General features: G+C 38.9%; 2 protein-coding genes across 6 annotated transcripts; both read right to left on the bottom strand.

Moving 5' to 3' along the window:
* Positions 1 to 1,194: 1,194 nt before the first annotated feature.
* RB195_007853 (uncharacterized protein) lies at positions 1,195 to 6,212 on the bottom strand (the record flags this gene model as incomplete). 2 transcript variants are annotated; one of them, XM_064181706.1, is made up of 7 exons in its annotated part: positions 1,195 to 1,626; positions 2,984 to 3,144; positions 3,290 to 3,340; positions 4,318 to 4,409; positions 5,315 to 5,482; positions 5,934 to 6,070; positions 6,147 to 6,212. In XM_064181706.1, 7 exons carry the CDS (start codon positions 6,210 to 6,212, stop codon positions 1,195 to 1,197), a joined length of 1,107 nt encoding a protein of 368 aa, XP_064038474.1. The 2 variants fall into 2 exon arrangements, with proteins under 2 accessions (XP_064038474.1, XP_064038475.1); XM_064181705.1 differs by lacking the exons at positions 3,290 to 3,340; positions 4,318 to 4,409 and having other exon boundaries at positions 1,195 to 1,409; positions 2,971 to 3,144; positions 5,346 to 5,482.
* Positions 6,213 to 9,328: 3,116 nt separating this feature from the next.
* Positions 9,329 to 15,052, bottom strand: RB195_007852 (uncharacterized protein; the record flags this gene model as incomplete). 4 transcript variants are annotated; one of them, XM_064181704.1, is made up of 10 exons in its annotated part: positions 9,329 to 9,536; positions 10,743 to 10,807; positions 11,159 to 11,253; positions 11,331 to 11,451; positions 11,561 to 11,669; positions 12,482 to 12,570; positions 12,652 to 12,777; positions 12,833 to 12,988; positions 14,583 to 14,723; positions 14,999 to 15,052. In XM_064181704.1, 10 exons carry the CDS (start codon positions 15,050 to 15,052, stop codon positions 9,329 to 9,331), a joined length of 1,164 nt encoding a protein of 387 aa, XP_064038471.1. The 4 variants fall into 4 exon arrangements, with proteins under 4 accessions (XP_064038471.1, XP_064038472.1, XP_013292850.1 ...); XM_064181702.1 differs by lacking the exon at positions 14,999 to 15,052 and adding an exon at positions 14,787 to 14,897; XM_013437396.2 differs by lacking the exon at positions 10,743 to 10,807 and having other exon boundaries at positions 9,459 to 9,536.
* Between the last annotated feature and the right edge of the window lie 2,727 nt (positions 15,053 to 17,779).

The following is a 17,779-nucleotide window of genomic DNA, read 5'->3' as shown; positions in this document are numbered from 1 at the left end:
TCGGCTAGCCACCGCAAGTCGTTGTGTGGGCCAGTTACACGTTCCTAGACCTCAAACGATTCTGAATTGAAATGAACGTGGTGGCGGGTCCCAAGCGGATTGATTAACGCCAGAAACTTTATCGTTTTAACTTTAATTATAAAACTTCTGATAACAGCAAATTTTTTTCCGTAGAGAATGTGACAATATTGAGATTTCTCTTCCTTGCTTGTCTGCTTTTCCATCTTGTGAAATTTTCACGTTAACGAAACTCCTATTTTGCAAGATAACGGACACAAAATATGTTGTTTTGCATTGAACTCATTTAATTCATTGATCACTTTTAAGACTAACTAGACATCTGTTATTATGGAGAATCGGATTTTGGTTGGTTATTTATTGACGAAGGAGGATGTGGCGCAGTCGACTAGAGGTCCACTGTAACCACACGGTCGATGGTTCGACGTCGCCCTGGTGCTCACCAAGCCTTTCATACCTCCAGGGTCGATAAATTGGTACCAGACTTGTATGGGAGGATAAAAACACTGTCTTGACCCATCGGCTAGATTCCTGAAGTCATTGTATAGGCCAGTTACACGTTCGTGGACCTCAAACGATTCTGAATGAACGTGGAGGCGCATCCCAAGTAGATTTCCTATTTTATCTTTTATTCATTAAGGGTGGCGCTAGATAATGTTTTATTTCACTTTCCATCGCCTAATAAAACAAATCATATGATTTAAAAAATTATGAGCTCACCTAATACATCGACAAGTTATCGAGGCAACAATGAGGCTGTCTCCTCACTCACTACACCTCATTCACTAGATCTTTAGGAAACGTAAACATTACGATGCTCTTAAACAACCACACCAAAAATAATATAATAGTATAATATAATATGCATAAATATAATATATAATAATATAATATAACACAGTTAAAGTTAAAGTTAAAGTTAAAGTTAAAGTTAAAGCTAACGTCTGCAGTTCTTGTCTTTTTAAAGACATATTAACGTTTTTTTATTATTATATTTATTTTTACCCTGATATGTCTTTAAGAAGACTAGAACTATAGACTATTGAAAAAGGTCACCTTATTATCCGTAAACATTCGATAAGCTTGTAGATAGATCTAAATATCTTCCAAAACGGAAATAATTCCGTAAATCCACACACACAGGAAACAAACTACACATCCTACCAAAGTATTTTCTCAGATATTTGAATTCCTTATGACATCAGGATCGTGTGGAAACCATTCCCTTATCTTCTTCTCTCGATGTTGATACTGGATTGCAATCCAGTGTGGGGGCCAGAAATCTGTGGGTCCGAGTTGTTTCTCGAACTCGTTAGTGAAGGCATAGTTATAGTAGACCTTCTGACCACGTGATAAATATCCAATCCAGTATCCATAAGTTGACATTGATGCTAAATAAATTAAATTATTGTTAGGAATATTAGATTCGAATAAAAACCCGAATAATAATAATAATAATAATAATAATAATAATAATAATAATAATAATAATAATAATAATAATAATAATAATAATAATAATAATAATAATAATAATAATAATAATAATAATAATAATAATAATAATAATAATAATAATAATAATAATAATAATAATAATAATAATAACTATTAGAGCTAATCGATGAGTCAGTGAAAAATTTCAGAGGTGAAAAAAAATTCTTTTGGTCCTCATCCATGAGGTCCAGGTTGATAACAGCTCCGGGAAAGGATTCTATTGATCCCCCATCACGACAACGTAGGCCCAAATTTCGCGGGAGCGGGACGCACAATTGATTTTATGGTCAACGAGGACATCGGTTTTTTAAATGTTACTTATTTCCAAAATTTCTGGATTTGTACGAGGAATTTCATTCTTATAGTTTTGAACTACGATTGGGACCCTTTCTACCCTTTCTACTGTGGGACGAATTCCAACGTCGAAATTCGAACAGTCGCTTCAATAAGAAAAGCCGTAGTGTCGGTTGCGGTGGTCAAAGAGGTAACGATCGCAGTCCTGGATCTACCACGACCGAGTGTCAGTCTTCTAGTGTGACCCGTAAGATCGTCCGGACACTATTTGGTTCTGTATTCATTCCTGCAGATCTCATCACAAGTCTTTTCTGTTCTGTTTTCTTCCAGAAAATTGTCTGGAGTTTTCTTTTTTTCGGCACTGCTTTGTTTCATGCGGGTGTAAATCGCTTAGTATTTGTTCTTTGTGTCCTTCTACTTGTGTTTATTTATTGGAGTTCGAGTTCTCCTTGACTAAATGGGAAAGGAGGTGTTTCGGAACGAAGCTAGCCATCTAAAATTTAGCACTTTTAGTTTTGGAGCAACTCCTGCTTTCTGAAAATTCACTTTGAACACTTCTTTTGGAAATTATAAAAATCGAAAAAAGTGTGCTCAGCCAAAACCACAGAACATGGATTTCTCCAAGGATAAAAGTTTGTAAAAAAAAAGATTGGTATTCAAAATAGCCTCTCAGACAATTTATTATTGACCTAATCTTATACGTTTCCACTGAAGACGTGTCAAAGACTTTCCTTGAGAGCTTAAGGATTTTAATCAGTCTGTAAAAAAAGGGAACGTTCGGTGTTTCTCGTTTCTCATTTTTTTTTGTTTCTGTTAAAGAACCTTCCCTCATCAATCCTAGCACTTTTGTCGACGCTCATCCAAACATGATTCAGACGTTTGTAGGCGGTGAAAAACAACAAAAAGCCCGCACAGTTGCGCAAGCGGCTGCGCTCGATGCGACGCAGTGGAGCGCGGCGGTTGGGATCGTGTAGGGATTCACGATACCGTCACCCATCTCTGCAGTTCGCGATGGTCCCACCACGATTCCAACCGCTACGCTCCACCGCACCGCTTCGAGCGCAACCGCTTATGCAACTGTCCGTGCTTCCGTGTCGTTTCGACTCGACCATATGTATTGTGGAATAAAATTTTTAAATAGAATAAAAATAATTAACGTGCCTGTAAGTAGAACTCTATCACAAAACATTTTGCTGAATTCCCATTCTGTACACGGTGGTGTACTGTTGTTAGCGGCAATGCTAGTTCTTTCGTATGTATGGAACGTATTTTGTGCCCATAAGCTGTCATCCGACATCACGTAAAGGTACGGTATTCGTGAATCCTCTTCTCGAGCTGTAATCCTATTATTAACGCGGTTCCGCACAAATGCGGATATTAAAATGAAAAGGCACGTCTTACATACAAATATTTACACTATATAATTTAATTTTAATTTTTATTTTAATAATTTTATTTATATTTTCAAATATGTTCTCACCTTTAGTTAGGACGAAATCTGTTGCTGTACGTGTGAAATCCTCTTCAGATGCTAGAGAATCGGATGATTTTTGAAAATCACCTCTTCGTATGTGGATACAAATGCTAGTGAAATATAAACTTTTGAAAAAAATAAACAAATTAAAATAATCATTATGGTTAAGATTTACGGACAGAAATAAACATTAATACGCTACAAACTCACTTGAGCGTATCCTTCTTAGGCTTAGGTTGGAATAGTTGGTTGGAGGCAGCATACTGTACATGCGAAGCAGCGTTGAAAAGTTGGCGAACAATTTGTGGTTGAAGGCTCCAGAAGAATTTATAGCTCTAAAAGGTTCTTGGGGATTACAGTACGCAGAAGAAAAAAACAAGATAAAGTGTCTGGGGTTAATCAGCCCACTCTGGATACTTTATAATGATTCAGAATCGTCTCAGGTTTACGAACGTATGTCCAGCCTATAGAATGACTTGCAGGAGCATCTCAAGTCAGTGTTTTTATCCTCCGAGAGATGTATGGTACTGTTAATCGACTTCAGAAAAACGAAAGACTTGGTCGACTTTAGGGCGATCTCGAACCATCGATTGATCGTGAAGTCGCAGCGGCACCTCTTACAGGCTGCGCTACACCCGCTCATAACATGCACACTTACGCGAAAAAGTGAAGTCGTAATTCGATCCCTAAAAACTACGAGCTTTTGGCCCTCTAGCAGCAGAACAAGTTACAAAACGGATAAAAAAGGAATTCATTACTTATGTGGATGTGGAAGACTACTTATGTCCTGGATATTTTGCGGAGAAGCCAATGAAGCTGGTGAAAGTCGGGAAAAGGAGGAAAAAAGAAAAAAAAAGAAAAGGGGCTGAGGAGAGATTGTCGTACTCAAATTCTCCCTGGAAGCGGGCAGACACTTGCAACACTTCACCATTCGGCAGTACCTTTGGCGCATACTGTAGTGTAGGACTTTGGGGTAGGGGGTGCACTGTCTCGATATATATGCAAAGATGTATTGAGTCAGTAAGTTGCCGTACAGCTCGGATCAATCCTGTGTTCCCGATCTGTGTTCCATTGTGCTTCTGACGTACCGCCAGTAGGTGGTGCCGCCGGACTACCGGACTCATCCCTAAATTGAAGTCAACCGCTAGCTGCACCGCATGGAAACTCTTGTAATAAGCCGTATAAATACGATAATCGGAGCCTATGCTCCGACTCCTTTCGAATTTTGAAGGGATACTCTTCACCTCTGGGCGGTTGGCGAACGGGTCCTCATCACTTGCACTGCGCCTCATGAGCCAAACTCTCTTCACCTGAGAAGGTTCCGGCTCCCCCTTGTCGAACCGCTTACGCCTTATTGCATTATAAATCAAAGCGTTTTACTGGACTGTACGCGACAATTTTATTATATTTTCCTTTTTTATTTTCTTAGCTTCTCCCAAATAAATGCAAAAATGGCTAAAATAAAAAATTATGATAAAAATAAATAAAAAATAAGATGATAAAATAAAACTAAAATAAAAATAAAATAATAAAAATAAAATTGGAAACTGACCTGTAAATAAAACAGCTCAACCTTGATAGAATGTAGATTTTTGTGTGAAGAAATCGTGTTGATAATATCATCATCATAGGTACAACAACCTTTGTATTTTAAACTAACAAAAGAGGGCTCTCCACAATTTGTCTGGAAAAGATTTTGCCTTGCGTTCCGCTTCAAAAAGCACAACGGAGTGCAGCAAAACGTAGCTATCAATTTACTTTAAAATTTACTTTTGAAAAAATACAATAATCTCACCCCTTCGCGGAAAAAATACACAATATTTGGGAAGATTGTAGCGATTTGACCGATTTTATCGTTTAAAAAATTGTCATAAACCACCGCAACCCTGAATTTCATGGATTCTTAGTAAGAGTACAGATAAAATCACTTACTTGCTGATTATGCAATGTTCTTCAAAACTAAGTAAGTCATAAAACTATCAGAAAAAAGTGAAGTATAAGTGAATAATAATAATAATAGAATAAAACAACCTCCCGACTTTTTTCGCTATAGCATAGAGACCTAGAAGTTCAAACATGACATTTCCTGTGCCGCCACCATGATTCACTGCGTACAAAGCTGCTGTAAGGCATTTTGACGACGACGGGGCTGGTTCCAGATAATGATTTTGAAGCTGTACCACTTTTTCCGAAGTTTTCCTGTAAAGCGAGATAACTTTGAGCAAAAAAAAAATCCAATTTGTTGTAGGAAATTCATATCTGACTCTATAGATTAGTTTAATCAATAATTTATTTGCACATTTGTTTTAGCTTATATTAAATTTATTCACATATACAAAAGATCTACCGAAAAAGAATTTTGAATGAATCAGAACATTTTCTCAAGGAATCGGAACTATAGTTGGGTCAAAACGACATGAAACACGGACCGTTGCGCAGGCGGCCGCACTCGGAAGCGGTGCGGTGGAGACAGTGGTTGGAATCGAGGTGGGACCATGGCGAACTGCAGAGGTGTGTGGCGGTAGCGTGGTTCCTTAAACGATCCCAACTCTCCACCGCTCCGCTTTGAGCGCAGCCGCTTGCGCAAATGTCCGTGTTTCATGTCGTTTTGATCCGACTATATAAGGATAGAAAATAAGTATATCCCTACCGTGGCGGATCGGATCCGGATATAAATAAGCATATCTTGGTCACGACCACGACCGATATAATCAATAAAGTGATGGATTTGCTTGAAGGCGGCATACCACGAATCTGACGTGGTATGGATTTCCGATCCGAGTTTTCCTATATGGGGTCATAGATGGCAGACAAGAGGGTGGGGAGGTTCCGCTCATTTCTCTTTGGATCACTGAAAACCTACGGCTCTTGTTGTCAATTGGTGCTGATGATTTCTTCTTGCTTCTTTTTCCTCTTTTCGTCTTTCCATTTTCCTTTTTTTCCTTGTTGTTTTCGCCTTCTCTCCACGAATTCCTTTTTAGTCACAGTGCTCTTTCCGCCTCGGTCACTATAACAGTGGTCCAACGGTGAGTGGAAGACACGATAGTTTCGAAAACCTAGTAGTAAAAACATATCAGTTCACTGTCTTTCCTCTCATCCTTGGAAAACCAAGAAATCACTCATTCGTAACATGTTTAGAACAGCCGCAAAGGTGACATCAGATGTCCAGGAGTGGATCGATGGGATTAAATGCATCACCCCACGAATCTGGGGTGGATTTCCGGTGGAGTATCCGTGTAGGGGATCGTAGATCATTGAGAGAAGCGTGATTCCGTTCATTTCTTCCCAACTGCCATAAAAAGCGGCCTGGAAGATACGGCTTCGAGCGTACCGAATAGCTATTTTCTAAAATGAGTTCGATTGGAGCGCGTCAGCCTTGTGCACGCGCCGCATCTTCCGCGCCGTTTTCTACAGCAACTAGGAAGAAATGGATGGAACCACCCACCTCCCATAATCTAAAACCCTGTGAAACCCGCACCACCTCAGATTCGTGGGGTGATGCCTTTAACCTAGCGCAGCGGATCGCAACTTTTAATGGCTACATTGCTAATGTACCGCGGAGGCCAGATATTATTGCGCAGCGAAATTATGCCACAGTGGATGACTCGAAAAAGATCAATTTCTGTTTACCTTTCATAACCGACGACTTGAGGAAGGCGATAAGGGCCAGTGCTCTGGTTAGGTGTGGTCTCGATGACTAAGCGAGAGTTGTGGAAGCGCATCCCACGACTCTCAAGAAGCAGTTAGCCCGAAACTGAATGTACGATCGCACTTGCCTGACTCCAAACTGTGTATTGTAGAATGTGCATTCGATAAGGCAAGCTATTGCAATTAATGGGCATTAATTAGGGCAATGTGAGGTGCAGTCGGCAAGTTAATGAGGATCCCTTCGTAGCCACACGGTGGAAAAAAACAACACGCGTTCCAAAACGTCAAGGAGGTCGAATTAGTAAAACGGTTGGGCAAGTGGATTGATACGCCAGTGACTTTATCCTTTATCCTTTTAATTAGGGCAATTAATGAGGATCCCTTCGTCAACCGTCCAAAAGTGAAGGAGGTCGGAAGCAGTGGTTCCGACTATCGCATGTATGGTTCCAAAAGAAGTCGTAAGAAGTGAAGCGTTCTGGGTCATCTGTTTGCAGTGATCCAGGGAGAAATGAGCGGAAACCATCCCTGTGTCCACAATCTACGACCTTTACGATAAGAAAACTCCACCGGAAATCCATACCACGTCAGATTCGTGGTATGCTGCCTTCAACAAAGTAAAGTTATGGATAAACACATGTAAAGAGATAAATAATGTGGTATAGGAAACGAATGAAATACCATTGATGCATTAGTTCGCTAGTTTACTAACAAATCTCTGCGTTTTGCATCTCCTTTTTCAATCTAAGCGATATCGATCATGTTAGACAACGTTTATATGTGTCCCTGGTCTCGTTATAAACATAATTTCTACTGTTCATTGAATTATTTCTCATATATAACTGTACACAAACCTAACTAACTCTCCATGGTAACATAAGCCTACCTTTCCTAAGGAAGGCACTTTAAATTCCGAGGACACAAAATATTCTGCGAACCGCGTACGAAAGTGCACCGTAATTTTGAAGTAATATATATATATATATATATTTATATATTATATATTTATATTTGTTTCTATATATATATATATATTTATTTATTTATTTCTATATATTTATTTGCTTAGTTATTTGTTCATTTATTTACTTATCCACTTATTTATTCATTTTTTTCTTTTTCTTTTTCGTGGCCGTTTCTTTTTTCATGCCTAACCCCATCCTATTTTTCATCTTATTCTTCTATCTAGCGCTCCTTTCTGTCGTTTTTTTTTTCTGTTTAGACTACACTTCCATAACATTCTTTCTATCTCATAGATAGACTTCGCTCTCCTTTCTGCTCGATTTATTTAGGAAAGCAGAAAGAGATGGAGATGAAGGATTAGAAGTTGCTGCGACGAGTGGCCGTTAATCGGTCCATCAAAGCATAATAAAAACGGCCGCGCGTATCGATCATAGAATCATTTATAATGTACGAGAAATCGATAGTAAATCGATAGCTTCCGCGTGCTGCAGCTGCTGTAAGTTAATTCTGCGCCCTCATCGATAGGATCCAATACGTATCGGAATTTTTGTAGGGGTACAGCGCCGTTTTATCGCATTTACAACCATAGATGGCAGTGTTGAAAAACGTAGAGGGAAAGAATTAGAGGAGGGTAGCACGACAGGAAAAAAAGCCGTTCCTCTATGACGTGAACTGACGTGAGACCCTTATCTTTCTCAGTATAATGACGACGTTCACGTCATTTTTCGTCATTCGTCTATCTACGTTAATTTTTGAGAACAACAACGAGAACTCCACCTGATACCTCAAAAAAAAAGTTCCAAATTGCTCCGTGATCGAAGGAATTTGGAAAAAAATGTGAAGTTTGAGGAACAAGAGGCTCCTTACGCATAGATTTCTTATTTAAAAGCGGCCTGCTCAAACTTCTTATTGATCACTGAGAGCGATCGAAGCGAGCCGCACAAAAAGTCTGATGTCCGTCATTCAGACATTGGTGATGACATTAATTACTTCCTTTTGCTTGATTTTTCGATAATACCTTTATTTTCGGAATGAAATCATATTCCCAAACAATAATTACACTTCCAGAAGAGCGTGACAAAAATACTGTTTTAAATTAAATGTAAGACATTGTTTGAACATCGGTTCAAAATACTAAGTAACACGTAAAATATCGCGTAGGAACAAAACAATAACAGATCTTCTTAGAACGGGTAATAAACAAACATGAATAAATGTAAAGCAGGCGGAAGCTCTGCGCGATTTTCAGAGGGGAAAAAAAAGTGAAAATGAAACAACAGTCGATACAGACAGGTGAAACAAACACATCTTAACGGACGATGAAGCTTCGGTAGCCAAGGAAAACGAAATTTTTCTGGATGGAAGTGTTAAGAACAGTAAAATATTGTTGACTAACTAGTACGAAATCGAAAATAATAATCAGAATCCCAACGTTACTTACTGTTCCAACGATTTCTTAGCACTCACACCAGAAATTTGGGCACCACGAAAGCTTAGCGACCGAAATAATGATGCATAGGAGGATCTTTTGAAACGTTGTGGAACAACCACGAATACACATAATGGTTTAAGAAACCGTTTGAGTGACATCGTCGACAAGAACACGCGCATCCGTTGTTTGGACGGCAACTTCATGTTGTAAATTCTGCAAATATATCATTAACTTCAGGCAAGGCTAACATAATTATACAAAATCCTCGAATTTTATATAAATCCCTATTAACACAGTAGCATCCAAGAATATGCGAAGACCTCATGCTCAACTGCAAACTTCGCTATTCATTAATTTCTTCTTATCATTGAAAAACTACAATGAATTTAAATATTCAGCTCCCATGACTTGAATGGACACTGCTCTGGAAACTAGAAATCACAACATCTATCCTTCCAAAACAAAACAATTTGGTCTATTTTGGGACGAACTAGCTGATATCCTTAATTAATTTTTAAAAAAAAAAAACAATTTCACATTCACAGAAATGAAGAGCGACATTAAAGGCAACATACCACGAATCTGATGTGATGAGGTTAGTCGCGGGAAAAGATAGAGATGAGGTTGTAGATTGTGGGATCCGGGGTGGTTTTCTCCTCTCTTTCTAATCGTCGTTAAGAACGGCGCGGGAACTGTTTTATTTCCTACAAGTGTACCCTAGAACGCTCCTCTGTGTACACATTCCGCTCCCGTTCCGTTCTCGTTCACATGTGGATGCGGAGCGTGCACGAGGGTGGCGCATTCCATCTGGAATCGTGTTAAAGGACGTCACCTTTCACGCCATTTCTTACGACGATCAGGAAAAGGCGAGCGGAACCACCACTGATCTCGCAATCTACAACCCTAGCTCTAGATTTCCATGCGGATTCTTTCACCACGCTAGATTCGTGGTATGCTCCCTTTAATGGGATGTGAAGAATTTTAATCCAGCGCAACATCCGGAAGCAACGGAGAAGATGATAGCGGAGCACAGGGTATTCGCATATTTTTTTAGATTATAAAGTGTGAAATCTGACTAAATCACTTAAAACCGTTCAAATAAACAACGTATGTACAAATCCAACAAATCCGAACATTAGTACCAGTCACATTATCAACTAAGGGTGCATGCTCAATGCATACCTCCTATGTGTTGAACGAATTTGCAAATGAAAGATGTTAAGTATCCGATTTTTCAGGTAATCACAATCAAAGAATCCAGAAAAGAACTTCCTGAGATTGTTTACATAAAGGTTTCTGTCTAATAAATGCTAAAGAACTATAGTTCTAATGGCTCAAATCATGTCACCATTTAGAATCAAAATATAATTTAAAATTTGTTGTGTTAGTTTTACTAGACAGTAGGTCCTTTGAAAGAACCTCGTCCAACTATGATGTCCTCCTGTGAAGGGGAAATCTTCAAGGCCATAATAGTCGTCGAACTGCTGAAATAATTTCTACCTTACAACGACGGATTACTTTTCCGTAAACTAACACTACGGCGCGAGATATGAAGCAGAAATGTCTCTATTTTGATAAAGAAAACAGGCTCTATTGATTGAAGATGAGCTTATTCACTGACTTCTTCTCAGCATAATGTGTACACTATTCAATACATACAAAAACAGTCTGGTATCGCATTTCGGTTCTAGCGACGTCAACATGGAAGTGAGTTGACTTCAGAGGCACTGGCGGAGCGTTAGAAGTCAACATGAATATTGGTTGATTATATGGTGAATGCATACCAACTGTTTTCCAACTATAGGGCTCTATACCGATCTGGTATATGGACTTACATCATCTTCGTCGGCTTCCTCATCCTTTTCTCCTGCCTCAACATCGACTGCCGTACTCGCCGTTTGTGCGGGGGACTTACGTGCTCGGGATTGTCCTGATTTGGATATGTTTTTTAATTTCAATAAACACTACACAATGGTTCAGATAAAAACAAAAACAAAAACGAAATACCGAAAAGACCGTCAGCGGCCATAACTCTGTAGGCAAGAACAGCGTTCGAGCAGAACAAAGAAAAGATCACAAAGATAGTGAAAACATTGTGTAACCATGGAATTTCTGGAATCTGTATGATCTGAAACAAAAAAAAAACTGGTCATTTCTCATGGAATATCTCTTCATAATTCAAAGGATAAACCAAACAGTAGTGTTTGGAAGACCACGTTGAAACAAAGACAACTTACAGCCCAGTAGACTAGATAGAAAGACACACTAATTCGGAACACTGCTAAAGTCACGATATTAAGCAATGCAACAAGGCGAAAAGACGTTGATTTCTTCTTCACACCGTATCTTAAAATGATTTATTTTCAGTATTTTGCAATAAGGAAATAAGTGTATTCTGGAAATCAGAAAAAAGAATTTATTGAAAGCTTTGTTCTCCCAAGAATTTCCTGCTTACACTCGCTATTTGTGACTTCACAGAATTATTCATCAGTAACCTCCTTTACCTAATTAACGTCATAGACATAGAATTACTACTTAGATCCCAAGTACAATGTAAAATTTGTGCACATTGAAGAAATAGGAAATAGAACTTCAATGGTTAACAGTGGTTCTCGCTAATTTCTCAGCAAGTTACACCTTGGCGTCATAATAAAAAAAATTGTCAATTTCGACAGTTAGTACGCCACTTTTGTTGCGTAAAAGAAGACCTGACGCGGTGAAACCTCTTTAATAAAGCCGAAGTCATACTATATGAACAGTGAGTATAGTCGGGTCAAAAGGGCATCAAGCACGGTGCAGTTGCATGGGTGGCTGGGCTTGAAGCGGTGCGATAGAGCGTAGCAGTTACGATCGAATGGGGACCTTTGTTAGCACCATTTTTCGTGACAGTTCGCGCTCCCACTTCGATTCCAACCGCCATCTCCACAGCGCCGCTTCGAGCGCAGCCACTTACGCAACTACACCCTGCTTCATGTCGTTTTGACCCCAATATGTTTACTAAATTGGTCTCATAACACCTCAATTACCCTCCTGTATCGTTTCTTCCACAGTGATGCAATTGTTATCATATAAATCCTCAAATTTTACTAAGATATAAAAACGAAGACAAATGAATGAATAATGGAAAACAAAATGAAACAAAGTTGAAGAGAACTTACAAATTCATAAGGCTTCTAGTATGAAGGAATACTGAGTTGAGCTCCATGAGAAGACCAAATATTACTACACCAAGATATTTTTTCGTAACCTGGAAATCAAAATTCTTGGGTAGGCTACTGAAAAAGTCCTATGGAAATAAAAAATTAGAAAAAAAAACACTAGAACATACCAGGGTAACGATAAATCCAGTGATCACGACAATGTGATGGAAAACCAACTCAATGATACGTGCTGATTGCTCGTTCATAATGAGATCGAAGAAGTCGTGTAAAAGATAGCCAAATGAAACGTATATCTAGGATGATAGGCATAACGAGGATCGATGAACAGCGAAAACATTGAAAGCTTACCAAATCAAGTGCAACTTGACATCGATAGGATATGAGATCTTCGAAAAGACGCTGGTAGAACAGTAATGCATAGCCAGCCCATAATCCACTTACAACTGAATGGATTAATGACACAGCTTCATTTGATATTCGCCATTTTTTGTTTGGCGGAACAACCTAAAAATGGCGGTTTCATTGAGCTTTCAATGAGGCCAATGTTTAAGCTTTTGCACTCCAGTCTAGTCAGGGACATGGAACACCGGCAACTTCAGCACTTTTTCGTTACATTATAAAACAGAAAATACAGTTATTGCAATGGTATTTATTTGCTGAAATAAGCTAAACAAGCCTGTCGCCGCTACGGCGACAACGAAGTGTAAATGGCTAATTCAGAAAGCATAGATAATAAGTCTGTCGCTCTTGAAGGCATCACCCCACGAATCTGAGGTGGTACGGATTTCAGGTGGAGTATTTGTATCCGGGATCGTAGATCATGGAATGGATTTGGGAAAAAATTGGGAAAGAATTGGGAAGGTCGTAAAAAAAAAACGGCCCGGAAGATGCGGCGCCGCACAGGACTAGCGCTCCAATCGAACTCCTTGTAGAAAATAGTGCGCCAGTACGCTCAAAGCCGTATCTTCCGGCCCGTTTTCTACGGCAATTAGGAAGAAATGAACGGAACCACCCTCCTCCCTATAATCTACGACCCCGTATGCTCCTCCGGAAATCCGTACCACTCCAGATTCGTGGGATGATGTCTTTAATTGATAGAGTCGGCTCAAACAAGCTGATGTTCGATACAGTTGTGCAAGCAGTCGCACCTCGACCAAGGCGGTGCGATGGTGCTCAGCGGTTGGGATCGAGACAGGACCATCGTTAGGATCAGTAATCGCTGTAGTCCGAGTGGAACTAGCGATGGTCCTGAATCGATTCCCCAGCTAGTTCCACAGCGCTCAGTCACGCATTACTACTCATTCTTTACCTGATATTCTTCTATCTATCGACTTAACGCAAAGAATAATGTTTAAGAATTAAGTTGTACTAGATTAAAATTTTGATATATCGTTGAAAAACACTTGTTGTGTAAGAATCACTGAATAATCACCACGGATTCGAGTTTACGCAAACGACACAATAGAAAATTTGAATTAACCGTATAGATACACATCCTCTCAAATTATTCTAACTTTGATGAGCAACACATCAAAATATTATCATTTCTGGTGCTCACAGAATGCTGAATGTTTCCAGCCGGTGAAAACGAAACGTCTTCGATTGAACAGATAAGAGAGAAAAGAGAATTCAAATGTAAATTTCAGAAGGAGTGTGTTCAAACGGGTGAGCGCAGAGAGTTCAGGGAATAGGAGAGCACGCTCGTTTTGTTATTTAAACACATCCGATGCCGACTATAAGCATATAGCTTATGAAACTAGTGCATCAACTGCTTTTAGTTTAGGCATTTTTGAATAATGAATGGTGAAAACATTTCTATCAGCATTATAACAACACGATATTGATATGTTCATCATTTAGTTTTACTGGAAATGCTGTTCATTAGCGGTTAATAAAAAAAAAGGTCGGTACCAATCTTGGTTACAGCCCAGCCAAATCAATAAAAAGTTACGTAAAACTAACTAACTACACTAACTGTGTAATTTCTGCAGGAATATCTTTATTTCCAGCTCACAAACAAAGTTCTACTTGTTAATCACTTCGATCGAATAAATGAAAACAATAAGTTTGAAAGAGCATAAGGTTTTAAATTGCTCACCGTCAAATCCCTGCTGCTATCTTGGTTTCGGTTTCTTCCACTTATTCCAAAGTATGAGAAGGCACGGAAAGAACATTTGCCGAATAAGTACCATCGTACTACGTATTGTAACACGCGAAAGAATAGGAACGAACCGGCAACCTGGAAAATTCAAAGACGTCACCAAGGTAAGGGAAAAATTTCGATAGTACGGAAAGAACTTACGACAGAAATATTAATAGTGGGGATAGAGTAGCCATAAATCGTAAAAGTACTAGGCAAGTCGATGCCACCATGGGGGAAATATTCGAGAACACTTGCATGGCCCGCCCGCATTGGCCGTTGAACAAGTGCAAAATGGGGTGGGATGTCAGAAATTTTCACATATCAGCCTATTTTATCCCGAACTGATTATTCTAAATCTAAGAAAAACATACCCATAGAAAAGCCATGCCGAGCGCATGCCAATCATTGTCTACGGCTTCCAACATTCTGTTGAACCTTGTCCTTCACAAAACTACTCGGATGGGCCCTCCGGCCTCTAAAAAAAAGATGTTTAGGAATGATTTTTTCAAGAAGATAAAAAAAAATAACGTTTGCTGAGGTAATGGCAGAAGTAATGCAGTGCCAAGAGAAGTAAACAGGCGAATAGGAAAGAAAAAAAAACCCATGAATCCATTAAAACTCTTTTCACGGAAACAAAAATGACAAGTTTCGTAAGCAGAAGTTCATATAGTGAGATGTCACAAAGGAAAGGTCAAGAACAAAATACAAAAATAAGCATTGATGTCAACTTTTCCCTTCAAAAAGAACAAGTCCTAAACCCCCAAAAAAAAATCCAGAACAATCTTCTCTTTAAAGAAAAAAAATAATGCAACAAATATGAACTCCGATCCAACAGGCGACGGGACAAGAAGGCTATACGAAGATCCATAGATTTCTAGAATAAAAAAACGGGTCATAAGAAATAGCTAGAAGCCAGAAAAAGAGAAAGAAGAAAATGATCAGTAATATGAACAAAAGAAAAATCCAAATACACTGCTCTACATAACACATTTTGAATCCGTAATCAGTTGTCCACGGAATTTGAACCGGAGCAGCTTTTTGAATTTTCGTTTTCAATGGATGTTTCCCGCAATTTCACAGATAAACACCTCTGTATACTGGGAAAGAATGTTGCGTGCAAAGAGGACATATTTCAAAGTAAACAAAATAAAATGAATAACAGCTATATCTCACAAAGAAATGGGCGTGGAAGAAAGAGTACAACGCTGTCAACGGATGAGTCATCTATGTGGTGGAATGTCTTCGAGAAAGATTTTTTTTTCCTAGGAATATTTGAAAACATACAAAATCAATACGATGTATAATGGATCGGAACACAGTTTTAGATGAGACAATCTTTCTTTCATCGTCATCCACGAAGACTACTTATCCACTTTACCAACCCTGTCCACAGAGAGCAAGCACAGAAAGTAATCCAGATCCTAGGAATTTACTGCTAAGTGGTAATGCAACGTTTTTGCCCGCGTTTTCCCGAAGTAGGGACGTGATTCATCCACGGATTTACTGGGTAGAAGATATACATATAGAAATGATGCTCATCCACCAGCATTTAACCATTACTCGGCTCAAATTTCACCAAAACAAACAGTTTCAATGCGTTTTAGCACTGTATTGTCCGCGTTCAACTGTCTTTGAATCTTAGCATATTGAAACGTAGTTTTTTTTGTTGATATTCTTGAGCTGTAGCCAAGATTGGTTGATTGATCGCCTTTGTTAAACAACAGCTAACGTTTCGGCGTTATCGCCTTCGTCAGAGCGTGGGAAAAAATCAAAGCCATTAGTGAGATTTAATACCAATCTTGGCTCAAGAAAATAAATTAAAAACTACGTTTTAGCACTATTTGAATGTCTTCCTCTATTTCTAGAAGGTTCTAGAAGTGTTCGAAGTAACAGGAAAAATTGAGACACAATATGAACATCGTGAGAACACAATACTCCAAAAAAAAGGTCCCGACCAACAACATTTCCTTCTAGCACTCACGAACAAGAATTGAATCACAAAAATTACCATAGACACCGGCGAATTCCATGTTTCGAGTTTCAGCGTTCGCAGCGTTTTCGTTGCAGGACGCTCAAGCTGCAGACGCGCCGAAAACAGAACTTAGCGCGGGGACCAGCGATTTTTCACCAGGCTTCGCTCCAGCCCGAAGCATAAAGTCCACAAATAATTGCGGTAATTTTTGTCCTTTTCATCGAATAATTGTCTTAGATACTACTAGGATGCGTAGGATTCATTCCACATAATTCAACGATGGGACCCGGCAGCAGAGCAGCAACTCTACTTAGAGACATTGGCATTTGATGTTTTTGGTCCTCGACATCGTCGCAGTGGTAACTAAGACCGTAGAGCGGAAAATGATGCGTTCATGCGTTTGCACTGCAGGAATGTATTAAATAGTCGATATTTAGCGTTAAACCGTAGTCTGATATATCAAAGAAGGATTTCAGAGTAAGAACCTGATGAATGAATGAACGAACGAATGAATGGACGAATGAATGAACGAATGAATGGACTACTTAATGAGTGGACAAATAAATAAACGAATGGATGATTGAATGAGCGAACGAATGGTTGAATGAACGAATGTTGAACGAATGGACTATTTGATGAGTGGACAAATAAATAAACGAATGGATAAGTGAATGGATGAATGAATGAATGAATGAATGAATGAATGAATGAATGAATGAATGATCGAACGAATGGTTGAATGAACGAACGAATGGACTATTTGATGAGCGCACAAATAAATAAACAAACGAATAAACAAGACCATCCCAAACGAATGCCTTGAAGGCCTCCATTCAATAAAGTGCCTATGATCAGTCCGTTTGAAACCTACCAATAAACAAAATGATGCTTTTTCTGGATGAAAACAGTGGGAAACATGAACTGAAGCAAGGCAAAGAACTTAGAAATTCCATCAACATCCGCAGAAAAAAGTGAAATATGAATTGTAATATTTGAATTAGCTCCCATATTCGTACTTCTTTGTTTACGTACGTAACTGCGGGCATAACTGCATTCTGTCGATTTCGAGAGAATTCAGTTTATTTCAATAAATGATGTGAAGCAAACTATGGTAATTCTAGATGGACAACGAAGATCAGGAAAAAGTTCCATAGGAATTTGTAAACAACACGTTCTAGCA

This window comes from Necator americanus, chromosome I (genome assembly GCF_031761385.1).
Source record: "Necator americanus strain Aroian chromosome I, whole genome shotgun sequence".
NCBI classification, from domain to species: Eukaryota; Metazoa; Nematoda; class Chromadorea; order Rhabditida; family Ancylostomatidae; genus Necator; species Necator americanus.
The sequence above is the reverse complement of the archived record's forward strand: the minus strand, read 5'-3'. Positions and strand labels throughout refer to the sequence as shown.